At 56.1% G+C, this 27,279-nt stretch overlaps 2 protein-coding genes and 1 long non-coding RNA gene across 4 annotated transcripts in view; 2 read left to right on the top strand and 1 right to left on the bottom strand.

The window, feature by feature from the left end:
* WDFY3 (WD repeat and FYVE domain containing 3) overlaps positions 1–15,934 on the top strand; it is an 80,897-nt gene extending 64,963 nt beyond the window's left edge. For both annotated transcript variants that reach the window (XM_061571392.1, XM_061571393.1), the window contains 18 exons: positions 925–976; positions 1,219–1,338; positions 1,900–2,017; positions 2,444–2,550; positions 3,564–3,717; positions 4,426–4,517; positions 5,086–5,298; positions 5,732–5,888; positions 6,352–6,506; positions 7,260–7,421; positions 8,338–8,517; positions 8,738–8,923; positions 9,583–9,682; positions 9,882–10,031; positions 11,081–11,317; positions 11,681–11,792; positions 12,382–12,579; positions 13,078–15,934. In XM_061571392.1, coding sequence (XP_061427376.1) covers positions 925–976; positions 1,219–1,338; positions 1,900–2,017; positions 2,444–2,550; positions 3,564–3,717; positions 4,426–4,517; positions 5,086–5,298; positions 5,732–5,888; positions 6,352–6,506; positions 7,260–7,421; positions 8,338–8,517; positions 8,738–8,923; positions 9,583–9,682; positions 9,882–10,031; positions 11,081–11,317; positions 11,681–11,792; positions 12,382–12,579; positions 13,078–13,252 — 2,668 coding nt within the window. In that variant the 3' untranslated portion in view covers positions 13,253–15,934. The remainder of the gene's footprint in view (positions 1–924; positions 977–1,218; positions 1,339–1,899; positions 2,018–2,443; positions 2,551–3,563; positions 3,718–4,425; positions 4,518–5,085; positions 5,299–5,731; positions 5,889–6,351; positions 6,507–7,259; positions 7,422–8,337; positions 8,518–8,737; positions 8,924–9,582; positions 9,683–9,881; positions 10,032–11,080; positions 11,318–11,680; positions 11,793–12,381; positions 12,580–13,077) is intronic.
* A 5,674-nt stretch (positions 15,935–21,608) lies between these two features.
* LOC133354528 (uncharacterized) lies at positions 21,609–24,218 on the bottom strand. Its single transcript, XR_009756596.1, has 3 exons — positions 24,083–24,218; positions 23,554–23,657; positions 21,609–23,285 (listed from the first exon to the last, which is right to left on the bottom strand). It is a non-coding gene; the product is annotated as an uncharacterized LOC133354528 (long non-coding RNA).
* Positions 24,219–25,759: 1,541 nt separating this feature from the next.
* Positions 25,760–27,279, top strand: part of LOC133354437 (WD repeat and FYVE domain-containing protein 3-like) — a 50,847-nt gene continuing 49,327 nt past the window's right edge. The window contains 1 exon segment of the mRNA XM_061571257.1: positions 25,760–25,807. Coding sequence (XP_061427241.1) covers positions 25,760–25,807 — 48 coding nt within the window.

Here is a 27,279-nt window from a genome sequence, read left to right as displayed (position 1 = left end):
TTTGCAAAACGTGTTCTGTGTGGTGTTGTAACACCTTAACACCTCCTGTTTTATTGCCAGAAAGGGTCAAACCTGAACGGGGGGGGGTCCCCAGGGGGGGGGGGTCCCCCACTGTTCTTGGAGGGTGCCTGCCGATTCCTCTCCTAATTTTTTCACGCAACAACCAGGCTACAATTTTACGTTTAACGTTGTCAGCCATTCCACGGCAACCAGGCTAGCTGAGTGGAGACTGCTTGTTCCACCAGGGTACGCATAGTTGTATTGGAGCAGTCACCAGTGACTAGCCTGATGGTTTGCACCTCACCACCGCGTTCACCTGTAATACCAGACGACCCAGTGACATTTAACAGCCCACGACCCTGCTGATGAGATTGAAGTCAAAACCAGTCCAAGGTTTGCTGTTTAAACAAGTGAATAAACCTTTAGTGTAAACTTGCGGGGTTGTGTCAGGGACTTGCCGCAAAGTTTTCGGCGACATTTATTAAAGCACTGTCAAAAAACCTTGCGAGTCGAGCCAGAACTCTTCGCAAATATGCAAATGTGCTTTGTCCTCGCAGCGAAATATTAGTGAAGGCAAACGCACGTTGCAAAGCCTTACAGGATCCACGTGTGTGCATTGTTTTGTCCTAACTTGATTAATCTCTGGACCACGACGCGTCCCGCTGGTGGAAGGTGTCGCGAGGAAGAAGGAAGCAAACCTGCGCGCATGCGAGCTGGCGGTGACTGCGCCTGCCGCTCTCGCCGGGCTCCGTGGGCGGTTGAGCTGACCGTGTTGTGCGTGAGGGAGAAAAAGGCGGCCGGGCGTGCTATGCTGGCCACTTACTCCCTCGTGTGCCGTGCAGGCCTTCCCAGGCGCTCGTCAACAGCACTCGTCGCGACAGTCTGTTAAGGCTACGCGGGGGATCTTTGTGTATCTCGTTTCAGGACCGGCTTGCTCAGTACGCTGTGGGAGAAGTCTGTGACTCAGCGATGGGAGGTGAGCTGACACTCCACACTTGATACATCCCCTTGTCTGTTTACACACTCGTACAATTGTCACCCTCTTTCTGTTCAGTGTTTCTCTGTCAAAACCGACTTTCACTGCAGGGATTTTATTATTTTACGTTGATTTATGTTCGTGCAATATTTTCAATAATCTCACTTGATACAGTTGTTTTTTCTCTAATTTCTATTTTCTTCATTGCTGTACGTGACGTTCTGACCTCTCGCCTGTAACAGCGCGGAGAGATCAGCAACTTCCAGTACCTGATGCACCTGAACACGCTGGCCGGGCGCTCTTACAACGACCTTATGCAGTACCCTGTCTTCCCCTGGATCTTGGCCGACTACGACTCCGAGGTGGGGTGACCCTGCTCGCCCGCCTGCTTGTTCGGCCGCCCGCTCTCTTGCATGCTCGCCCGCTCACTCGCTCGCCGGATCACTCACTTGTTCGCTCACTCGCCCGCTCAATTTACTGGCTCACCCGCTCATCTACACATTTGCCAACCCAAGCACTGTAAGCGGAAGGCTGCCAGTGCCTGAACCCATTTACCATCCACCGATATCCGAAGTGCTTTGTAAACATTTTGACAACAATCTTTTTTACTTAAATGTTGACTTAGAAAGTGAGCGTGCGCTCATAGGGTTTACACATTCAGCCACCTCAGCCTGTTCGGGGTCGGCAAGTGTGCTGCCTGTCCATTCACCTGCCTGATCGCTCATTTGCACACTTGCCCACTCACGCGCCTGCTCACCTGCTCGACCGCTCGCTCACCCGCTTACCCACGCTCTCACCGGCTCGCACGATTGCCCATGCGCTCGCTCGCTCGCTCGCTCGGGTGTAACACGAGCGTTGAGTTGCATAGAGTTTCGTTGCTGCTGCGTTGAGTTGAGTTGCCCTCTGTGGCGCCGTGCACGCAGGAGCTGGACCTGAGCAATCCACGCACGTTCCGCGACCTCTCCAAGCCGATGGGTGCCCAGACGGAGGAGCGGCTTGCTCAGTACCGCAAGCGCTACCGCGACTGGGACGACCCCACCGGTACCTCGCCAAGACACACAGCCCGCACTCGCGCTAACACTCGCCCCAACACTTGCACTAGCGTCAGTATGAACCGTGTCCCTAACCCTAACGGTTATCTTTGCATAAACACTCGCTCTCACATTCACCCTCCATTTAACCCAAACACACCCACCTTAGCACCAACACCAGAACCAACGCTAACCATAAGCATACCCCGAACACTAACCCTAGCACTCGCACCAGCCCTCACGCCTTGTGCAACCCTCCACGCACGATACTCAAAGTGTGTCACTGCGTGCGTGACAATCCACGTGCCACACTCCTGGCGTGACACCGCATGCACGACCTACTCCATGCGTGACGCTGCACGTGTCGTCACACTCTCCGTGCGACTGTCCCCGTGTGCGTGCATGTGTGCGTCTCCGCGTGTGTGCGTGCGTGCAGGAGAGACGCCAGCGTACCACTACGGCACGCACTACTCGTCGGCCATGATTGTTGCGTCGTACCTGCTGCGCATGGAGCCATTCACTCAGACCTTCCTCCGCCTGCAGGTCCCGTGCACCCCCCCCCCAACGTCCCCACCTTGTGCCCCCTCCCTCCACGCTACTTCACTCCATTCACAGCCGGGACGGTTGAGACAACAGTGAAAGCTTCTTCAGTCCACTACCGCCAGAGTTAGTTGATCGGCAGGTAGTGCTGTGGAGGGATTAAAGTCTGGGTGTTTCCACCTCTGTGAAGACGTATGGCCATGCCCTCTAGAGCAGGGGTCCCCAACCCCCGGGCCACGGACCACGGACCGGTACCGGCCCGTGGCCTGTTAGGAACCGGGCCGCACAGCAGCAGGAGGTGAGCGGTGAGTCCGCCCTTGGCCCGCCCCCATTGTTCTATTATTGACCACTCTTTTCCGCACTTGTCTCAGTCACAGTTTTGGTAAGCCCACAAGCTCTAACCCCTAGCCACAATGAGTAAAAAACAAACGTCGCTGGAGAGCTTCTTTGAAAAGGGGGAAAGACCCAATGGTGAACCCCACCCCTGTCCGTCCGTGAAAAAATTGTCTTCCACGAAATCGGTCCATGTTGCCAAAAAGGTTGGGGTCTCTAGAGCTCGCGATAGCGCCACCAGTGGCGTGAGGAAGAAATGTCAGGGCTGCGCCTTGCCAGCAGCGTTACGCGGCACACAGTTTGTGTTCACTGTCAGAGAGAGAGAGATTCAAGGCGTGGGAAACCACAGACGAGCAGGAGAGCAGCCAGAGCCGAAACCAACAATTGCCAAGCTCTGTGGTCCTATAACGGGATGTTTGGCCAACTCCATTAATGAGTGTTTGCATACATTGGAGTAGTACCCGGAGAAAACCCACACGTGTGAATGGGATTTCAATCCACAAACTCTACCGCCACAAAAACCTGGCAAGCCAAGGAGAGATGGAGATCTCGCAGACCGCAGGTAGTGGGGAGTTTCACGAACGTGCGTGTGATCCACCAATCCTCGTTGCCTTGCGCGGAGCCGTGTCACCGGCCGCGCGGAGCACGGCCGCTCACGCCCCTCCCCTGTCCGTCGTGCGCAGGGAGGACACTTTGACCTGGCCGACCGCATGTTCCACAGCGTGCGCGACGCCTGGTTCTCAGCCTCCAAGCACAACATGGCCGACGTCAAGGAGCTCATCCCCGAGTTCTTCTACCTGCCCGAGTTCCTGCTCAACAGCAACAACTTTGACCTGGGTCAGCCGCCCCCCCCCCCCCCCCCCCCCCCCACGGCACCCGGCCACTCGCCGCGCCGTCGCTACGCGGCGCACGTTTGTTTGTCTGTCCCGGGAAGGCCTCGTTGAGTCTTGGGACTCTATTTCAGGAGGTTTCCCATTCAGAGGCTGGTGGGGGGGGACGGGGGTCGGTCCCGAAGAGTTTCACGATGAGATCATGGAATGGAGGAATAGAGGAGGGAGTGTGTGGGGAAGTAGGGGGAGAAAATCGAGAGGGTACGATGAAAGGGGAGCAGTGGAGGGAGATTACCTCACTCTGCACACGGAGATGTAAGAGGGTGGACACGTAGACATGAGAAGAGAAAACTCTCGTTATACGCAAGTTCAGCTTAAAAGCAAATAGAAATCAGAGCAAAAGCAACCAAATAGAAATCAGAGAAGAGACAACTGCAATGCGGGCAATAAAAAAACAGTGCATGAACATAATAAATTTAAAATTAAATTAACGCAAGCCCCCGCGCGCGCAGCTCTGAATGCCGCGTCGAGCTACTCCTTGTCTACCGAACACGCGGGTACGGTCGCCCCCACTAGCCGCACGGCGTGCGAGAGCGTGCTCGGCCCGCAGGCCCCCGCGAGCTCCGGCCGCTCTCGGTGTTCCATCGGCCGCCGCGCTGAGTTTCGTTGCAGCACTGAGTTGACGCGTGTCTCCGCGCCATCCGTGCCCTGGCAGGCTGCAAGCAGAACGGCATCAAGCTGGGCGACGTGCTCCTCCCGGCCTGGGCCAAGGGAGACCCGCGCGAGTTCATCCGCGTGCACCGCCAGGTGGGTCCTGCGCGTGAAATTGGCCCCTGCACCCACGCCACCCCCCGTCCCCCATCCAATTTCACAACCGCTTCCCAGCCCGACGCCTGGGCTTTCTTCGGCCCTTGGGCCCCGGTGCAGTTGCACTGCCTGCACACTCAACATCTATGCCACTGCTCTCGCTGTAAATATCCTTCCTCCAACAACAACGAGAAAAGCCGCCGTTCGCCACGAAGTGGCAGTTACGTCACTACGGCGCGTCAGGTGAAGTGTCGAAGCCCTGCTGGCAGGAGGTCACGGGACAGACCCAGGTCTCATGGGTTGATTGACTGAGATGACTGGCAGATGCATCACTTGTGCCCCCCACTGTGCCAACTAGCTGCATTTTAGCTACCCCGCGCTCCACTCGGTGTTGTGAGCATTGCTCTTCTGCCCTCCGCTGTTGTTGTAAATGCCCTGTAGCGTCTTTTACGAGCCTCCTCTATAGAGGCCGTGTCACACACCCCGCCGTGTCGGCCCGTTGTCACGCCCGCCGCTGCGTCACCCTGCCATCGTGTCACCCCATCCCCACGCCACCCCGATCGATCAGGCTCTGGAGTGCGACTACGTGAGTGCGCACCTGCACGAGTGGATCGACCTGGTGTTCGGCTACAAACAGCAGGGCCCCGCCGCCGTGGAGGCCGTCAACGTGTTCCACCACCTCTTCTACGAGGGCCAGGTGGACATCTACAACATCAATGACCCGCTCAAGAAGACCGCCACCATCGGCTTCATCAACAACTTCGGGCAGATCCCCAAGCAGGTGACCGTGACCTCAACCCGCGCCGCTCGGTCTCAGTCTGGTTTCTGGTCGGCTGATTTGTGGAGGAGGTGGCGGTGGTGGCCTTGAGGTCAGAGCCGCTGAGCCGGCGCCACTGAGAACCTGGAATCGAATCGAGGTTCTGGCCATCCAACCACAGTGAGCACACCGGGTTCTCAAGTGCAGCGAACGAGTCGATGGTCTCAGCTCGGTCACTAATGACCTCACAGAAAAATAATCATGCAAACGTTCATGCTTCTGAAGCTATTGCTGCTGAGGATGATGATGATGCTGCTCACGATGATGGTGGTGATGATGCTGAATCTACTACTACTACTGATGATGATTGAAGCTGATGATGATGAAACTACCACTGATGCTGTTGAAGCTGCCTGTGCTGATAATAATGATGATGATGATGACGGTGTTTGCGTAGCTCTTCCGGAAGCCGCACCCCCCGAAGCGCGTGCGTTGCCGTGGAAACGGCGAGAACCCCGGCGCGACCCCGACGGCGGGGGGTGGCAGTGGGGTCCCAGACCGCCTCTTTTTCCATCACCTTGACAACCTGAAGCCGTCCCTTGCGCCCGTCAAAGGTACCCGCGCGATTTATACTACATTTTCAGGTTCGGCAGCTGAAATGATCTGACGAAATCTGTGTCGTAAGACCCTCCACCGGCTGGCACAGCCCCACACAAATTGAACAATTATCATGATCCGAGTAAGCGATACGATGTTGATAAGCGTTCTTCACTTACCGCTGAGCTGAAACAACTATAAATGACGTGAGCTGAAACAATATGAAAGAATGAATGGATGTAGGGACTACATTATTATTTGAAGGAATGGGGGCCTGAATGATTAAATGGCTTATCAACAAAACGAATTACTTCAAAAAAGAAGGATTGAACGAATAAACACTGGAACTAATTAAATGATTTACTAAATTATTGATTTAGGGGAGGTTTCATTAAATCACATGGACTTAATGAATGAACTGTCGACTGAATGGACAGCTTAACAAATGAATGATGGCATGAATGACTGAATGAATAACAGAGCTCAAGGAACCTGTGGGTCACATCGTTTGCACGGACAAGGGCGTCTTGGCCACCGAGCAGAACCGCACACTGCTCCCGCCGCAGTTCAACCGCACGTTCTCCTGGGGCTACGCAGACCTCAGCTGCAAGCTGGGCAGCTACGAGTCGGAGAAGGTGCCCCTTGCACCACCACCCCCTGCACCTGCCCCATCGCCTGCACCCTCTCACCCTGCACCTGCCCCATCACCCGCATTCTTTCTTACCCCTGTACTACTGTAGTAAGTATATATGGAGGCTTGACGACAGGATCGGAGGCACACTTATTTATTACACCAACACAGTTATTACAGGTCACTTGGCTACAGGGATTTCTCGACAGCTAACCCCTCTAGCCTATACCAACTCCTCCACTACGGGACTAGGGGAGGCTATCTGTCCCAGCTTGGTTAAGCTGGGATCCCGGCTCCCTGAGTCACCAGACCAGCTTCGTCTGGGCTCTCGGGGCCACGCCACCGGCTTGCCCTGGTCGGCCCTTAGAAGGACAGCGAGCCAGGGGAGCTCCGGGGCCTATACTAGCAGGTCTTCGTTCTTCTCTGGTTAAAGCTGAGTCCCGACTCCCGAGCCTTTCGGCTCATCACCTTTTATAGGACTTGCCCCCAAGGGGGGGCCCGTGGGGGATACACATGCGGACGTCGGTGCGAGCGCCACCCTTGTGTACGGCCGTAACCCCGCCCCTTGTGTTTGTTGGCCATCCGTGGCCATGCATAATCACGCCTCAACATTCGTAGCCATGTGCAATTACACCTCTTCACTACTATCCAATGTCTATGCTCGCCATCTTCACCAACTTCTTTTCTCAAATGAAAATATTTCTGTTCCCCCACGTGTTTCCCTCCTGTGTCCCCCCCCCCCACCACCGCGTGCCAGTGCTGCGTGGTGTTTGAGTGCCTGTGGGAGTGGGGCCACGTGCTGTGCGCCGTGTGCCCCAACCCGCGCCTTGTGGTCACGGGGGGCAGCAGCACGGTGGTGTGCGTGTGGCAGCTGGAGCAGGGTGGCACCAAGGAGCGCGCCCGCCTCACGCTCAGACAGGTGGGCACGCACACGGGTACACGCACACGGGTACACGCACACGGGTACACGCACACGGGTACACGCACACGGGTACACGCACACGGGTACACGCACACGGGTACACGCACACGGGTACACCCACACGGGTACACGCACACGGGTACACGCACACGGGTACACGCACACGGGTACACGGGCGGGTACACGCACACAGGTACACGCACACAGGTACACGCGCACAGGTACACGCACACGGGTACACGCACACGGGTACACGCACACGGGTACACGCACACGGGTACACGCACACGGGTACACGCACACGGGTACACGCACACGGGTACACGCACACGGGTACACGCACACGGGTACACGCACACGGGTACACGCACACGGGTACACGCACACGGGTACACGCACACGGGTACACGCACACGGGTACACGCACACGGGTACACGCACACGGGTACACGCACACGGGTACACGCACACGGGTACACGCACACGGGTACACGGGCGGGTACACGGTCGGGTACATGGGCGGGTACACGGACACGCACATGGACACGCACACGGGTACACACACGGGCGCACGGGTACAAACACGGACACACTTTTCCTAACGGATTGTTTAGGCTATAGGAAGAATCTTTGCCTTTGCATGTGGCTTCATGGACATATGGGGGATGGGGTGGGGAAATGGTGACGCACTGGTACGCACACTGCGTTACGAAGCCACCCAGGTTCAGTTTCCAGCCACGAGTGAAATCTGAACCTCTCCTGTGCCTCCACCAAGTACGGTTTGTCCCGAATTGAGTACCTGGTGTGGTGTGTCAACATCAGCACTGGAGAGGTTGCCGGACGCTGAGAGAGGTTTTGCAGTTTTGAGTGAGGCCGTTAACCCCGGCCACTCGTCCCCACTTGTCGCCCACAGCCGCTGTATGGCCACACGGACGCTGTCACGTGCCTGGCCGCGTCGCCCGCCTACCACATCGTGGTGAGCGGCTCGCGCGACCAGACGTGCTGCGTGTGGGACCTCAACAAGCTGACCTTCGTCACGCAGCTGCGGGGCCATCGGGCCCCCGTGTCGGCGCTCTGCATCAACGAGCTCACCGTGAGTGCCGCCCCCCCCACGGCCGACATGCACGCACGCTGTCCTGTCACGTACGCAGGGCGGGGGGTCAGCACGCGTTGAGGGCCCACCGACTCGCACCATTCCCATAGACGGTGACGTGCTCGTTGCAGTGTGCGTCAAGCTTGTTGCAGTGTGCGTCACGCTTATTGCACTGTGTGCGCGTGCATTCCTGTATCCTCTTCCTCCCCCCACGTGGCAGGGAGACATCGTGTCGTGCGCCGGCACGCACGCGTTTGTGTGGAGCATCAACGGCGACCCCGTGGCGAGCGTGAACACGTGCGCGGGTGGACGCAGCCAGCACATCCTGTGCTGCTGCGTGTCCGAGACAAGCGAGTGGGACCCGCACAACGTCATCGTCACGGGCCACTCGGACGGGGTCGTGCGCGTGAGTCGCCACCACCTCCACCCCGCCCCCGTCACTTTGCGCCCTGTGACGGCATTATTGTTATTTTTACTTGGGAAAGACTCGCTGAGTCTCATGACTCTTTTGCAGGAGGGTCCTGCAGGAGGGAGCAATGATTGCATAGTAGATTCCAATTGAGTGATCTACTGCATGATTTTTTACTTTTGACCAATTGGACCGTGACACTGGAACCCAATGGCCTATTCTTGCCATTCGCATCACAGGGTCTTTAACATCCACTGTGATACAGATACAGTGATACAGATGGCGCATGGCACCTCTTTGTGGTGAATAAACCCGCGATGTTAACCAGGTTATTGACGTTACCGAGACTCAACTCGCACAACAACAGCGTCCGCCATTCGCTACCGGGTGGCGGTGACGTAGCCACAGCACCTGCGCAAGGCTAGGCACAATGTGCGGTCTCCCCAGCGCTGATCTTCCACACCTTGCCAGGTACCCATTAAAGGTTGTGTCGGCCTGGGAATCAAAGTCAGATGCCGTGGTCCTCGCATGGTGCGCTAACCGCTGCACCACTACTCCCCCTTATAAGCATACGTATACTCAGTTGACCTTGGATCGGCGAAGTCAGCTGGGGCGGCGATATGAGTCATTTGTGTGCACGTGCCTGTTGTGCGCAGATGTGGCGCATGAAGTTTGTCCAAGTTCCAGAAATCATCGCACAGGACGAGACGAGGCTCTCGGAGAGGCAGCCGCTGCCCTCCACACTGCAGCCTATCGGTGAGATGGAGGGGCACTGTATGGGTAAGACGGGGTCCGGTATCGGTGAGACCAGGGTCTCGTATCGGTGAGACGGGGGTGCACTATCGGTGAGAGGGGGGTTAATTTTTGGATGAGATGATGGTTTTATTTAGGATGTCCTCTTGCTCTTTCCTCTCCCCCATTTACCCCCCCTCCCCCCCGTACCCCCCCCCGGCAGTGACGGACGGTGCAGATGATGAGAGCAGCGAGTCCGAGGGGGACGAGTGCAGCAGCTCCGCGGACGCCCGCAGCAACCGCTCGGCATCGCCACGGCAACCACGCGGCACGGAGCGGCACAGCGCGCCCTGGAGCACGGGCGACGCGAAGGGTGCGTGTCCACCGCTTGCAGCGCTCCCTGTGGCAACGGGTCGCTCGCCATTCACATAGCTGCACGCACGCGCGCGCCATCAAGAATCGGATCCGTGTGATTAATCATGGATGTTTGGGTTAGACCACTTAACTATGTGACCAAGCTATTGTTATCTAACCCAGGTATATTTACCATATATTTTAAAGGCAAAGTTGTGAATATGTGTGTCTGTTCAAAATGTTTAGCGTACTTCCCGACATGCAACAAACTGGAAATTTGCCATGTGGGTACTTTTCAGACTGTACACCATGCACAAATTCTAAAAATACACTTTTTTGGGGGGGGGGGGGGGAGCTCAATAATGCTGATATTTTTTGCACGGCAAGTGAGCTGTGACGTCAAATCTGTCACGTGACCCGCGCATGTGGAAGCGTCACGCATTGTAGTGTAGTGGTTAGCGCACCGCGCTACGAACCCGGCGACCCGAGTTCGATTCCCGCTCACGGCCACCACTGGTAACGAATATTTAAACCGCTCCTGGGCCTCACCTAGGTCGACTCAGCCTCAAACGAGTAACTGGTGTGGTGTGTGAACATCGCCACTGGGGAGACAAAGGCGGCCGAGGCGTGGTGGATCCAAGTCCCGGGCGAAGCCGGGTAGTACAGCTAGTTTACCATAAAATACTAGGCGCCGTCTGCTTCAAAGTGAACGTTACAGTTCCTGTGATGTAATTCAAAACAAGTAGGCCATTGTGTGCCAATCCCTATTTGCCAAATTTGAAAAATATACCCACAAATTACAGTACTCAATTGTGCTCACTTGTAACAATCATCACCCTCTACTGGCAGGCAGACTAATGTCAGATCTTGAGTCACCTTGTTCTACACATGCACAGCTGCCACTGGGGGGAGCCCTTTCGAATGTTTGAGATGAGATGTACGTCATGGTGTAGATGCCCCAGCATCACAGGCGCTCCAGTAGAAACAACTAATTCATTACAGCACCTGCCGTAAGCCTTTGTGCTCGGATGCGATGGCCTTAAACGGAGCGTTCTGTGCGGAACTCAGTCCCGGCCTCGGACGACCCCAAGCGCTGGTCCCAGAACCTGAGCGTGGAGGAGAGCGACGGCTACGTGCTGGTGAGCTACGGCGACGGCGCCGCCCTGGGCCGCCCCGCAGACCCTGCGCGCTCCCGCGCCAGCTCCCAGGCGAGCTCCGAGGCCTCTCCTGAAAACCAGGCGCTGGCGCAATCACAGCCGCAGCCTCCGCCGGAAACGCAGAGCCCGGCGAGCAAGCTGAAGTCGGGTGAGCGTGCACTCGTGCCGGTCTCGGCACCTCGTTCATTCGTTTGTCCGTTCGTTCGGTCATTTGTCTATTTGGTCTTTCTTTTGTTCGTTGAGTTCCTCGTTGATTCGGTATTTCATAAATGTTTTTGTTTATACGTTAATTCGCACTTGAGTATCCAGTGGCATAGCTGGGTTGGCCTTCTGGCGAGCCAGGATATGGCTCCTCCTCGACGCTCACGGGAAGGGAGTCTCGCAACATTTGCGTGATCCGCGAAGCCTCGCTGCTTCCACAGTGCTGGATTATGACGCGTCTCTAACACCATAGCAGGCACATGGAAATGGCACGGCACGATGGTCATTGACGCGGCTGTGCCACTTGCAGGTTTCTGCTGGGAGCGGCAACTGGTGCTGTGCGGGAGGCTCACGATGCACACGGCGTTCGACCGCAAGGACAACGCTCAGCCGGCCGAGGTCACCGCCCTCACCATCTCCAAGTGAGCGCGCGCGCGCAGTCCCACCCACCGTGACGCGATGCCGCACGTCCGATCCTTCCTGCATGTCACTTTCCTTCGAGCGGCCGCAATTTGGACAAATTGTGTCAGATTTCGAGTGGGAGCACGTCTGTCAGCAGTGGCGTGAGCAGGTTATTGCAGGGCTGCGCATTTAGCCTTTGCATTGACCCATCGTCCCAGCTCCAATGCAATTTTCGCTTTTATCGTTGTGTTGTGTGTGCACGTGTGCGTGTGTGGAACGGTAGTGAAGTGGTTGGCGAACTGCTTATTGTCGACATGAGGACCTCATGTGGTCCTGACCAACCACTCCATTGCGTGCCGTGCTCGCTCGCAGCACTTCCCCGAACAGCCGATTTCGACTACACGGGGGGTCTTTGTCGCGTGGGTGTCGACACAGTGGGCAGCACAGGTTGTGCATATCTGCCAATCATCTCGGTCAGTCAACCCACGGGCACCCGAGTCTCGTCTCGTGACGGCCTCAAGAGCGCACGCCTAGCCCGGCGCAAGCACCGCGGCGACACCGCCGGCGCTTACCCGGCGAATGGTGGCGGTTGACGATCGGCGTGCGCAGGGACCAGAGCCGCGTGCTGGTGGGCGACGCGCGAGGCCGCGTGTTCAGTTGGGCCGTGAGCGAGAGCCCCGGCCGCACGGCCGCCGACCACTGGGTGCGCGACGAGGGCGGCGACGCGTGCGCCGCCTGCGCCACGCGCTTCTCCATCACCGAGCGCCGGCACCACTGCCGCAACTGCGGGCAGCTCTTCTGCCAGAGGTTGGGCACCCACCCAAGCCAGCTGGTCACGCAACGAACCAAGCAGCCACCCGGCCAGCCACGTACCCACACAACCTCCCACCCAGCCACCTAGCCACCCAGCCAGCCAGCCAGCCACGTACCCACACAACCTCCCACCCAGCCACCTAGCCACCCACCCAGTCAGCCACGTACCCACACAACCTCCCACCCAGCCACCTAGCCACCCAGTCAACCACGTACCAATACAGCCAGAAGAACCACCAAGCTAGCTTGTGGTTGCGTTCAAAATATAGAAGGACAATTATATATTTGCAAATATTCCTTGTTTGCTCTGGTGTAGGGCCCGAAGAGCAGCACAGCTTTATACTCTAATTGTGTTCACACCGGATCAGCATTATGAGAGTTATCTCGCCCCCCCCACCCCCCAGTTACAGACAGAGCTCATGCATCAACGCTTTCAACATTTCTTCATAACAAAAACGTGACGATTCACTGCTTGCCGTGTTCCCCACGCAGGTGCAGCAAGTACCAGTCGGAGATCCGGCGGCTGAAGCTGATGTCGCCGGTCCGGGTGTGCCAAGCTTGCCACGCCAGCCTGCAGGCAGAGCGCGGCGGTGGCACTGCAGGCGGTGGCGGCAGCGGCGGCGGCAGCGGCGGGGACGGCGGCGAGCGTGGCCGCGTGGCCACGTGATGGCCGCGTGGCCACTTGATGATGCGCCACCGCGTCGTGCCGGACAGAACGCTGCTGGCCCTGCCTCGCCGGCGGTGTCTCCCTGTAACCCACGGTTGCCCCGTACTTCGCGCGATCGGCGGAGGGGGTGCGGTGGGCATGCGGTTCTTTTTTACGCCCAATTATATTCCAGTTGTCGTGGCATCGGCGTCACGTCGAGGCGTTTCCATGCGGAACTCTGGCGGCGAGCAGAGCAACGTCGCGCCGCAGAGCAGAACAGCCGCGGAGGATGAAGTCACGCGGCTTCACGTGAAGTCACCCAGGTCGCTCGTGCGAATGAGACCGTCCTCGTCGCGTAGGGTCTCGTTTGGTCAAACAAATAAACTTGAAATCCCTTCGATTGCCCCCTCGCCCGTGCCAGGCGGCGCTCCCTCCTGCCCTGTCGCCAGCAGTCGTCGTGTTTGGAAAACCTAAAGCTGAAATTTTCTGAATTGAAACCAAAAAATGTTGACGCAAATTGATCTTTTCGGTGAACGCGTCAACTCCCCACACTTGACGACCGTTTCCACGCAGGCGGCTGAAATCCGGTGGGAGCTCGGTGGGTCTCCAGTGGGCCACCCTGAACCACCCAGAGCCACCCAGCAGCTGTTTCCTAACATAATTCCCCCGTTGACGGGCTAAGATGGGACAGGAGAGATAATTCCCAATTGTTTGTTAAACATTTTTTTATCGTTTTAAAAAATTATGGTATGCTGGTCGTGAGTGATTTTTTTATTTTATTTTTATTTATCTGCTGCTGGGAAAGGCACCGACCTGGCATCGCTGGGAGGAGATGACAAAATAAACGCACACGCACACACAAGAACGCACGCACACACGCACCGGGTCACCGACGGCTGGGTCGGTGAGCCACAAAACCGGGAGCCGAGTCACCTGTTGCAAAATGGAACGGCGAATTCTCACGCAAAGCCGCCCCAACTAAACATGTATGTACGTGTGTCGAATTTATTTCACGGCGGATATTTGCGAATATTGGCGCAGAGAAACTGCACGCGAGCTCTACCGTGACTCACAACTTGACCGTACACGCACGCACACACACCGGCCCAGCGATCGTAGCTGCCATGCCGAAGTTTTGCGCAGCCTTTCTCATTAGCGAGCAAGTGCTGTCTACTCGTAATTACGCGCGAGGGACGCCCCGGCCTGGTGCAGCAGCCGGTGGCCTCCCCCAGCTTGGCGGGTTTCCCGTCGCTGTCGTCGTCGTCGTCGTCATCGTCGTGGTGTTTATTTGACGGGCGCGCGCCGTCGTTTCGCTAAAGGGACTTGTCGGAGTGCCGGCTCCAATGCGTCGGAGCGGCGTTATATCATACGTGTCTGAGCGTGCAATACTTATCGTTTTATTCCCACTGAGATGGGTGGAGTTGTGAAAGCTGGGAGCGCGTGTTCTGTGAGCCGTGCTCTGTGAGCCGTGGCAATTCTATCGGGGGCCCGAATGAGCAGCACTGCCCCCCCTCCCAACACCCAGTGTGCCCCCCCCCCGCCCCATTTAGAGTCAGATCCTTGACGATGTTGCCGCCGCCACCACCACCACAGACGTCTCATCCCCCTTGCAGTGGAGTTTGCCCCAAAACCCCATATCAGGTGGTTACTCGCCCCCATTGCCCCCATTACTGGGTCCTAGAATTGCCACTGCGCATGAGGAAGTGGAGCTGTCATGTACAGGAGGCTAAGTGGGATGGACGCAGCACTATACTATAGACGATGCTACTCGCGCGTGAACATGTCTGTCCCTCTGACGTGTAGCGATGTACATAAGGTTCAGTTGGAAACGCGGATAAAGGGCCACGTTCATGCGGAGGGGATCCGTAACGTGGACTTTTAGCGTCGGCACGACGTTAAAAGTCCACGGGGCCCCGGGGGCGGTGAGATGTTGGTGTAGAGGGATTCGTTCGGGAGATACGGACAGTGGCAGAGACAGGGAGGAGGGGGAGACAGACGAGTAGGGAGACAGGCGAGTAGGGAGATGCAGGCAGGGACTAAGCACGACAGGAGCAGGGGACCAATGGATGAGTTTATAATAACAACTCGTGAGTTATGACGTATTGGTTCACGCCGTGTCGCCATCAGCCTTGATTTGAACAGAACCAGCCGGATCCCAACTCTTGACTTGAAGGAAAAGTCTGCTCCCTTTCACGTCATTCCTGACCCACGGTCGTGCCCAGAGCGCCCTGGGATCCCGTTCGTCCTCGCTCCGCGCTCCGTGCCCGAGCTCGGAACGAGCCCCCACAATGCAGGCGGTGCCGTCTCTCGCTTTGGGCATGATAGCACAACCCCCGCCGCCAGGGTCTGGTTTTTAGATGTTTATGGTTTTAACGGTTTGGTAGCAGTGGGCAAGTGGCTGTTGCGTTAAAGCAAAACTTTTAAGTGCAATGATCGGTCCTTAAAAATGAGATTTGCGGCGCGAATACAAAGAGTTCAAGTTAGCGTTTAGACTCGGGGGAACAATGGTAATAATAATTGTTATTGTTGTTGTGATCATCGTCATATCTCGAGGGAGATGCTCGATCTAAATGGGTTTGTGGATCGCATGCGTGGTCGTCCGTTTGATGTGCGACGTTGGAGCGGATGGTTCATTGGTCGTGTGGGAGAGAAATGTCGATTGACGTGATCGGCAGATGACTTGTAAGTGAACGAATTTTGTGCGAGCGGTTCACTCATTCACCTGCAGGGACTGCGTGTACATGCGTCTGTGCGCGCGTGCGTGTTGTGCTTCTCTGTGTGTGTGTGCGTGCACGCGCGTCTATCCGTCCGTGTGTTTGTGTGTGTCGGTGGTGGAGCGGAAGCGAAGTGGTTCGCAGACTGCGACCCAATTTCGATTCCTGCTCGCAGCCATCACCAGTGGCGATGTGTAAATGTCGCCACTGGCCACCCACCCCCCGTGTGCTCACAGCACTTGCCTCCAACTCTCTGTTGAGGCTACATGGGTGATCTTTATCTTTCAGTGTGCCTGTCTCTGTTTGTATCGGAGTGTATCTCTGTGGGTGTCTGTCCCTCTGTGTGGCTGTGTGTGTCGCTCCCAGTGTTTATTTGTGTATCTGTGCGTGTATCACTTCGTGTGCGTATGGCTGTGTGTATTTGCCCGAGTGTGCGTGTCTGTGTGTCATCACCAGAGCCCAGCTTTCACATCCATGTGACTTGATTACTGCCTTTCTTTGCATTGAACACTTTTTGTTACACGCGATATCACAGCGTTTGCGGTTCTGTTTACTATTCCCTTACACTGTGCTGTACATTTTCATGTAAAATTCGCCAATCTCATCTGATGCCTAGGCAGGACGCTTCTGTGATACATGGTGCAATAACTGCTGATGATGATGATGGACAAAGCAGGCAGTTTCGTGTCAGACCCCCCCCCCCCCCCCGGGAAGTGGTGGCTACGCCGCGCGTGGCTGCTGCCTGATATCCAGCGCCGTGGAGGCAACAGCGAGGGTTGACGGGTCACCCCACAAATGTTGTGAAAGTCCCTTCATTCACCACCACGACGTCGAGGAGGAGCCCGCTACGGTGGCTCGCCAGGAGAAGGCTGTACGGCCGCGTGCCGAATCCACCCGTCTCCCATCTGCACGGGGGATCGAGTGCCGCCCCCTCGCACGCCGGGTTTTCTCAGGGTGCTCCGGTCTCCTCCCACGTGTGTGTATATATATCAATACTCATTGGCTGAATACATCTTAATCTATACGACGCGCCTGCGTGTGTTGTGGATTGCGTGGCATTAAAATGCAGTTGCTTCAATGACGCCGCTAGCCTACACGCTCAAAGTCACCTGTGTACGATGAAGAGTTGGGACACGTGATTATTTAAGTAATGGATTACTCCGTTTGGTCACAATCGGAGAACACGAAAATAATTGGGGTGTGCCGCTGGACGGGAGGTGATGGGCGGGCCTTGATGTGATCGGCACCGCGAGCCGCGTCTTGTTGGGCGGGGCTTGCCTGGGGTTTCCCGCCTTCTCGAGGAGGGGTGTGGGGGGGTAGTCATTGACCCCAATAGTCATTGACCCCAATAGATGATACATTTGACGTAAATTCATCGACTTCAATTGACTGCTATTCAAATTCAATGTTTTACAAAAGAGCCACGGTGTCGGCTCGCGTGTCTGGCTCGCACGGCATTGTCCTAGTGCTGTGCGCAACACGACGACGCGTCGTCGACGATGGTTGTCGGTCTCCTCTCGGTGGACCTGGGCCCCTGAACATCGCAAAGTCGCGGTCCTGTCACTGACTCCGGGGCCACCAAATGGAGCCGTGTCCGCTCTGTGCACGAGCCGCGCGCTTCACGCTCGCGTCGACCTGCTGCTGGACGAGGACTTTGTCCATTGCCGCCGCGAGGCGGTGCGGGGGAGGCAAGAGAGGCGATGGGGAGAAAACGCCAAAGTGTGGAGCAGTGTGAGGGCGCAAGCGGCGAGAGGATTTGCTCGTGACGGCGATTGAAAGCACGGCGAGGACGAGACGCGACGGTCGGTGACTGGTCGCGACCGAGGCCTCGACACGAGTGGTGGGGAGACTCGATGAATAAAGTTCACGGTAACAGCAGCGTGGGGCCATCCATCTCGTACGTACGCATGGAGGGGGGAGGGGGAGGTAACCCAAATGTGTACGCTTGCGTATGGGGGGTCTACTCACAATGTACACATAGGAAACGGGGGGGGGGGTGAAGCCTCGATAATAATTTGTCTACATCGGCCTTCAAATGAGCCACAGTTGAGTTTCTTCAGTTGTGAGACAACAAGTACTGCCGGGAGAAGTGGGACTGTGGGAGAGGTGTCACTCGTGTGCCACCGTGCCCCTGACTGCAGCTGTCACGCAGCTCAACAACATCAGTGGCCAGGGCACGCGACGTAATTCTTTAATGTAGCCGGCGGTGGACTATCTGTTTGCTTAAACGCGTTAATGTTATTCATCCTTGATCATTTCTGCGTGGATTAAATATGGGCCGCTCTAGGATTCGGAGGGGGGGGGGGGTGTAAAAAGTTCGCGTGCGTACAGGGAGGGGGGGTGGATGGGTCAAGTTTTGACAGATTCTTGCGTACGCACTCGATGTGTGGCCCCTAACCACGGCAGTAGCGACTGGTCGCCGGAGTGCGAGCGGCACGAGTGAATGGGCGAGTGCTTTGAATGATGACTCCTATTGGCGCTTCGCGGGGCTGTGTCTCTGTGGATGCTGCCCCCCCCCCCCCCCCGGTGTTTCGCTCAACGTGACTTCTGTCGGAGAGCGCGCGCGTCTGCCTGCCCATCCATCAGTGTGGATAAACAGATTTGGGATTCAAGTGAGAAGTCGATGTTTGTGTCTTTGTGTACAGCCTGAACGTGCACCTCGCCCGACATAAGCGATATTGTCACATCACCACCATATCTTAGTGGAGAACGGAAACCTTTGTGTGATGGTGTGTGTGGTGGATGTATGCATCTGCATGTACGTGTGTGTGTTGTATGTTAGTATGTGTGATTGTGTGGTGCGGGTGGTGAGGGTGGGGCGTGTGGTGGGTGGGGTGTGGGTGGTGAGGGGGGTGCGGGTGGTGAGGGTGGCGTGAGTGGTGCGGGTGGTGAGGGTGGCGTGAGTGGTGAGGGTGGGTGGTGCGTGGGGTGGTGAGGGTGGTGCGACTCGCGTGTGCTCACGTCACGGCTTGTCCTGAACATCGCCACCCTCGCCACCACCACCACCGCAATCACCACTTCCATCACCGCTACCACCATAAAACACCGTCAAAGACAAAGATCTCCCCCCCTACCCCACACAGAGCTTGAGCCGGACTGTTGTTGTTGGCCACGTGGTGTGAGCGGGCGCCGTGCCGTCAGGCGGCACGGCGCGTGCTGATGCCGCCCGGGTCGGCACACGGAGTGCGCCTCGCGGCGCTCTGCTCGGGGTGCCCTCAAGCGATTTCCGCCTCCCTCGCCGAGTTGCGAGTCGATTAATTGGTCGATTATTTATTTATTTTACAGTGTTAATTGCTGTAGCGCCTCTAGTGGCTGGCGGGTGTTCCTGCAAAACCAGTGACGTCATAAAGAGAAAATAATCGATTGTAATTGATTAATCGATGCGTCCTTGCTGCCCTACTTTGTGTGTCGGCTGCAAGTCTTGCGGTCGGCCGCGCGTTAGGTGCAAATCTCACCACCACCAATCATCGTCGCCACCACGAGCCTTCATGTCACTCACGTCGCGTCGGATTCAGGTTTCACCGCATCGGTTGTCCGATGACGGAATTGACGGGACACGTGACACGCGCGCGTGTGTGTGTTACTTCGTGACGTACACACGTGTCCACAACGCCGGCCGATAGCGTTGATGGGTTGATTAAATTATTCAAGTCAAGTCGAGGATGCCTCCCTTTTCAAATGAGGAATTTGGGTGGCACCCTTCTGACGATCCCATTGGTGGAAATGCCACGTTACTATGGCGGGAGTGGCAGTCTGTCCAGCGGGGGGAGGTGGTGGTGTGGGGGGGGGGGGGTTTGGCCACGAGAGGGTGGTTGGCCAGCATGGTGCTGACCAGCCACCCCCTCATGTGCCGTAACAGCCTTCTTAGGTGCCGCTACTAACAGCACTTGCCCCCAGTCTGTTTGAGGCTACACGGGGGATCTTTGTCTTTGGACAGCGATCTCAACCGCCACAGCACGCACTTAAATCGGGCCATCCATCACAAGATATCTGACTGCACGTTCCCCGGCAAATTTCCACGAGGTCACAATTGTCGGAGTCTTAACAAAGCGACGACCGCGGAGTGGCGGCCAAGGAGGGGAGAGGCGGCGTCCGAAAGTACACGTCCGCTGCGGAGACGGAGCGACGAAATCCGCGCGTGCGCAGAGACTCGATGGGTTGTCACGTCACAGCATTGTTACATTTTATTTTTACCTACGCGACTTTACCGAAAAAACCTAAGAGTACGAATCCTTGCAGTCACGAAAGCTTCAAATCTAGAAATAAACATGGAGACGGGTTGGTGAAGCCTTCGTTCAGCAGCAAGATGTTCACTCCCTCGCCTGGTATTCTTAGTCTTAGTGAGGACGCGGTCTTTCCGACAGCTCTGTTCTTCACCTGAAGACGGCTGCTTGTGTTGTGGCCGAAACGTCGTGAGAATTTTGTCGTATTTTTATTATTTTATTATTTCCCTTCTACGTGACTTTATCGAAAGATCCAAGAATATGAATCCCTGCAGCCACGAAAGCTTTAAATCTCAATTTACCTCGCCTGGTATACAGGAGGCCGTGGGATCGATTCCGACCCCGACGCCTGCTGTATATTTGGAGTTTGCCTGTTGCCACGTGGATTTTTCTCCGGGTCCTTCGTTTTTTCCCTACCCACTTAGGATTAACATCACGCCTTTAGAGTATTTTGGCCGCTTTACATTTCCACGTGATGATGAACCACTTCGTTGAACTTTCATTTGTGATGTGCAGGTCGCTTCTGAAAAGGAGCTACATCGCTCAGTGGGACTTGCCTGATGCAATGGTCATCGTAGTAAATCGACGACTCCATAGTTGGTGATGATTTTGGATTCTCTCGTCTATACACGAAGTAAGCACATCAACCAATTCTGGTGGAAACTCCTATCGGTTTTATTTCAGTAGCTCCTACAAACAACATATTTTACCATCATTAAACATAATTTATTATTATTAAACATCGCCTCACTTCGTTTACCATAATTTACCCTCGTCAAATCAAACAAGTGGGCGACCCTCCGCATCTCCCTTGGTGGCCCTGAGCCCGAAGTGCACGCCTCCCCAGCCGCTGCACCCAGTGCCGACGATCCCAGCAGCACGAGCAGCTGCACGTGTAGCAGCTGCACGTGTAGCAGCTGCACGTGTAGCAGCTGCACGTGTAGCAGCTGCACGTGTAGTAGCACCACGAGTAGCTGCACGTGTAGTAGTAGTAGCTACACGTGTAGTAGCTACTACACGTGTAGCTACTGCACGTGTAGTAGCTACTGCACGTGTAGTAGCTGTAACGTGTAGTAGTAGCAGCTGCACGTGTAGTAGCTGCACCTGTAGTAGCTACTACACGTGTAGCAGCTGCACGTGTAGTAGCACCACGAGTAGCTGCTGCACGTGTAGTAGCACCACGAGTAGCTGCTGCACGTGTAGTAGCTACTACACGTGTAGTAGCTACTACTGCACGTGTAGTAGTAGCAGCTGCACGTGTAGTAGCTACTACATGTAGTAGCTACTGCACGTGTAGTAGCTGCACGTGTAGCAGCTGCACGTGTAGCAGCTGCACGTGTAGCAGCTGCACGTGTAGTAGCTACTACATGTAGTAGCTGCACGTGTAGTAGCTGCACGTGTAGTAGCTGCACATGTAGTAGCACCACGAGTAGCTGCACGTGTAGTAGCTGCACGTGTAGTAGCTGCACGTGTAGTAGCTGCTCGTGTAGTAGCTGCTCGTGTAGTAGCACCACGAGTAGCTGCACGTGTAGTAGCTGCACGTGTAGTAGCTGCACGTGTAGTAGCTGCACGTGTAGTAGCTGCACGTGTAGTAGCTGCACGTGTAGTAGCTGCACGTATAGTAGTAGTAGCTACACGTGTAGCAGCTGCACGTATAGTAGTAGTAGCTACACGTGTAGCAGCTGCACTTGCTACGGGCCCCGCACTTTCAAGGGCCCCGAGCCAAATGCTTTCAAGGTATCAACTCCGGTTTAGTTATTCTGTACTTGCTCTATTACTATAGTACTATACTGCCTTCAATTTTTATTAATGACTGGGTGTGTAAGGTTAGCGATTTGTCGTATCATCGGGCTGTATAGCAAATGAAAACATACAATTACTTTATTATGACAGTAACAAAAAAATTGTGTTTTAATATTTATGTGTTTCTTTTGTTTAGGGCCCCTTTATAACATCATGCTACAGGCCCCACGCGAACTTCATCCGGCACTGACTGCACCTCCTCAGCTGCTGACCCCGAGCCAGGGACTTGAACTCGTGACTTCCGGATCACGAGTCAGCTGCTCTGACCACAGCGACGCACGCGCACATTGTCGGGTCAACCCAGGCCACCGTCAACCCAGGCCCCAAGAATGCTCGGGGCAGCTTCGAGAGAAACGTCGCGGATCTCACCGCTGAATGTGGCCGTGAGGCTCGTCCCCCGCACCTCGCCGCTGAGCGAGGTGAACAAACTATAGCAGAGCTGTCAGCCCACGCGGTTTACCCCGTATTCTTGCACAGGGAAATTGAGTCCATACGTCACACAGCCGTTTCAACACGGAGAACATATTGTTTGTCTATTTGTTTGTGTTTCTCCCTTGTGATGGGACTTGCAGGATGAACCTTGAGATTAATAAATGGCACGGGGTGACCAATAAGGTCTGAATTGGTCTGTAATAAGGCAGGGGCACTGATAAGGGGTTGACAGGTTTGCTATCGTCGGCACGTCATGAAACGTCTGCACACCACGTGACAATTCATTTGTTTGGCCGTGTCGTGTGGTGGGGAGGTTCTTACGAGATAAATCTGGCCAGATCACTTCGTGGCCTCACCCCGAAAAATATCTAATTATGAATCACAAACCATCTGTTGTGTTGTGAGACAAATATTAAAAAAACATGACGGACCGCCGCCCTTGAGGTCATCGCCACTCCGGGTGACAAACGCGGACACCCAGGACAGGGCATCGCGCTCCCAGAAGGCAGCATCGCAACGCCGGTGGTTCCTCCTCACTCTTCATCTCGTTTCACCGACCAAAACTCAGAAATGTCTCGACGCTGCGAGAGAAGAAGGCCCAGAACCCCAGCTGAGACGGTGTCCTTGAGCGGGGAGGGGCCTGGGACGAGGGCTCGCCCCTGGTGCTCCTCCTTGGAACGTGGAGAAAAGAGGAGAGTTGTGGAGGTGGCGGTTGTGGTGCTTGTATGCAGTTGAGTTTATAGCCTCCTCAACCAGGAGCCACGTGGTGGTCAAATGAGACCCCTGCTGAGAAGCTGATCCTTGAGTTGGTTGAAAATCTCCAGTTGCTGCTCGGGCTTCAACGTCAGGAGTTGCTGAATAATCTTATTCACGTTTGGAGCCCTGCGGGGGAGAAGCAGAGGTGGCGACACAACATCAGAGTCGTCGTCACCAGAGGTTTCAACCGTTCAAATCCAGCGGCCCCCCCTGAAATCAACCCCCTTGCCGTACTCCCGTCGCACCCTGGCAAGCCAGGAGGTGGGTGCCCTGGCCACCCACGGGTGGTAAGTGAGGGAGTCTCGACAGCCGGTGAGTGACCCCCACCCCGACCTCCGCCGCTTTCCCGGGGGGCGCCCTCTGCTGGGTAGGGGAGGTGGTGCGGCGCCCTCACCGGATGAAGGTGCTGATGTAGACGTGGGTGAAGGTGCCCACCACGTACTGGCAGTCCAGGCGGTCCACGATGCCGCCGTGGCCCGGGATGCTGCTCGAGAAGTCCTGCAGGCCGCACCACGTGATCACTACGGTCACCGCGGCAACCGCAACCACCACGGCCATTACCACGCACACACACACGTGCGTGCGTTGTATGTGTGTGCGTCGCACACCAAGTGGGGAGCGGTGGTACATTGACTAGCGGTGCACTACAACAGTCTGGCGACCCAAGTTCGATTCCTGGTCACGACCTATAACAGTGGTGAATATTTTAACTGGTTCTAGGCCTCCCCTAGGTCGACTCAGCCTTAAACGAGAACCTGGTGCGGTGTGTAAACATCGCCACTGGGGAGACGAAGCCGGCCGGGCGTGGTGCTGGCCACCCATCCCCTCGTGTGCCGTGTCGGCCTTCATAGGTGCTCTCTAACAACACTTGCCCCAAGTCTGTTACAGGCTATACGGGGGATCTTTGTCTTTGCGTCGCACACCTTGATCTGGAAGGCGCGCTTGAAGCCGCTGGCAAAGAACCCCCCAAAGGGGCCGACGAGAGACGCGAAGGAGGAGAGGGCGAGAGCGTGCAGCTGGAACGGGTAGAGCCAGAGGCTCTCCTAGGGACACGCGGACATGGGGAGACAGTCGGTCACACGGAGACAAAACATCGACAAAGATCCCCGTGAAGCCTTAACAGACTGTTGGGGCAAGTGCTGTTAGCGAGCAGCACCGATGAAGGCCGGCACGGCGCACGAGGGGGTGGGTGGCCAGCACCACACCGCACCAGGTACTCATTTGAGGCTGAGTCCATCTAGGGGAGGCTCAGGACCGGTGCAGACAATCGTCACCGGTGTTGGCCGTGAGCGGTCCCCGGGTTCGTAGAGCAGCGCGCTAACCGCGACACTACCCACAGCACACACAGGTAGCCGCACACACAGGTAGCCGCACACACAGGTAGCCGCACACACAGGTAGCCGCACACACAGGTAGCCGCACACACAGGTAGCCGCACACACAGGTAGCCGCACACACAGGTAGACGCACACACAGGTAGACGCACACACAGGTAGACGCACACACAGGTAGACGCACACAGATAGACACACACACACAGATAGACGCACAGATATATAAATACACAGACAAACACCCCCCGCACCCCCCCCCCCGTCACCCCCCCCCCCCCCGTCACCCCCCCCCCCCGTCACCTCCCCCCCCCCGACAGGTGCTCAAAACGATGCCGGCGTAGGGTGTTGCAGCAAGCGCCGGCGCGTGGTTGAGCGCGTGAGCCGGAACGTTCTCACTCGAGGGCTCGCACTCCATGAAAAAAAGATTGACCCGCCGCCAGCCCCAGCCTCCGTGCCGCCACGCGGCTCCACGGCGCAGCACGAAGTAGCGGTGCCCGCACAGCACGTGGGAGAGCTGCCCACCCTCGCACCACCACACACAGTGACCACACACCAGTGACACATAGACAGAAGGCCCCCACCACCACCCCCGTGGTAGCCCCCACAGGCCAAGTAGTGGCGTAGCGCGCTTCAACCGAGCGAGCGGCTAACACGCGAGGGGTCGGGTTTGGCCCAGATCACTCCAGCCGCCCTTTGTCGCTCCAGTTGCTGGGATTTTCACAGCACCCTCGAGGTCGAATTTTTGCAAGTCAGAATCGCCGCAAATGTGAACCGAGAGGCGGCCGGGCGTGGTACCTGGCCGCTGGGTTCAGAGTGCGGGGCGCTAACCGCTGCACCGCCGCTCTCCTTTATCGTGCGGCAGGAACAGCGCACAGGCGCAGGCGCTGTGCGCGAGCGCCTATTAAGGTCGTGGGTATTGTACGGGCAGAAGGAAGGAAGCGACAGCGAGGTGCGGTGACATCGGCGGACACGAGCCACGTGGGTTGGCCAGCAGCGGACAGAGACTGGGCCAACGCACGACGGCCGGCTGCTCTCTCACCAGGATTCCAAAACACGAGTGTCGAGATGTAGCCGCCGATGAATCCTTCCCACGTCTTCTTGGGCGATACCTGGGGGACGCGGTCCACTCCTCGTTAGCGACGGGCTTGCCGAGTTCACCAACAGACTCAACTCCTCCACCTGGGAATCCCCGTGAGATGGGACACGGCGCGCGCGCATGCGGGTGTCCAGGGTCCCAGGTGATGCATGCGCAGCCGACATGCGATGATGAAGGCGCGCAAGACAGTTACATCTCTGATCTTGCAGAGCACGATGGTGTGTACACGGGGAACATCGCGCCCAGTCACACACGCACATGAACATGCACGCACAACGTGAACACGCACGCACAGTGGCCCCGCTCGCTGCACTGGCTGTGATCGTGGTCAGGCGGTTTTCGTTCATCTTGGTCACAAATTACCAGACACTGCCAAAAACCGCGCCGAAGTTTTTGCTTGTACCCAACCAATGATCCTGAAATTATTAATTCCCAGAAGGGCCGTGCATGTTGTATAACACGCAGTAGGCGTTCGCCGACCAATATTATCCCCAATAAAGGTTGTTTTTGGGTTGATCGCGTTATTATAATGTGCTCACGTGGTAACTAATTGTCAAGTTCTGTTCACGTGACAAACCTCACTGATTGGCTGTCGGGGTGGTGGCGGGTTTATTTACTTAATCTAACCATCGAAAACACCTTTACAAGGGACTGTAAATCAGACTGTGTATTAAGTGGAGAGAAGGAGACGTCAAGGGACGTGAAGGAGACCGTTAAGGAAAACGTAGAGACGTGAAGAAACGTGTAGGCGTGAAGGAGGTGTGGAGGAGACTTGAAGGAGACGTGAAGGAATCGTGAAGGACACATGAAGGAGCCGAGTTGTCCGCTTGGCAGGACGAGCAGTCCCGTAATGAACGCGAGCGACGAGGGCGATCCGTCCCGTCGCCGTGGGGGGGCTTTCTGTGATCCTCACCTTGATGAGGGGCGTCCTCTCCGAAGAAGATCCGAAGATGTAGGGCAAGCGATGTCATTACAGATCACCACGCACATGGGAACACGAACCTGGGGCAAGTTGGTGGTCTCAGGGCCGTGCACCAATGACATCGCATACAGACGCCACCGGATTTACATAGAGACCCACTAACTTACACAGAGACCCACTAACTTACACAGAAACTCACTGACTTACAAAGAGACCAATTGACTTAGAGACCCACTAACTTACACAGATATCCATTGACTTACACAGATACCCACTAACTTACACAGAGACCCACTGACTCGCATGCAGACCCACTTACATAAAGACCCATGGACTTAGAGACCCACTGACTTGCGCAGAAACCCACTGACTTACACAGAGACCCACTGTCTTAAAGACCCACTGACTTACACAGAGACCCACTGTCTTAGAGACCCACTGACTTACACAGAGACCCACTGACTTAAACAGAGACCCACTGACTTACACAAAGACCCACTGACTTACACAGATACCCACTAACTTACACAGAGACCCACTGACTCGCATGCAGACCCACTTACATACAGATCCACTGACTTACACAGAGACCCACGACCTTATTCAAAGACACACTGAGTTACACAGACCCATGGACTTGCATAAAGACACGTAGGCTCACTTAGAAATGCAAAGACACAACTTAGAGATGCATAGACTGAGTTGCGATTAAACTTGGTTCTCAGGAGTAGCGCAGCTGATGACCTCGGCCCAGCAGCCACCAATGAC

This window comes from Lethenteron reissneri, chromosome 47 (genome assembly GCF_015708825.2).
Source record: "Lethenteron reissneri isolate LAM-NWPU_2019-01 chromosome 47, ASM1570882v1, whole genome shotgun sequence".
NCBI lineage: Eukaryota > Metazoa > Chordata > Hyperoartia > Petromyzontiformes > Petromyzontidae > Lethenteron > Lethenteron reissneri.
Note: the sequence above shows the minus strand (reverse complement) of the source record. Positions and strands in the feature narration are given on the sequence as shown.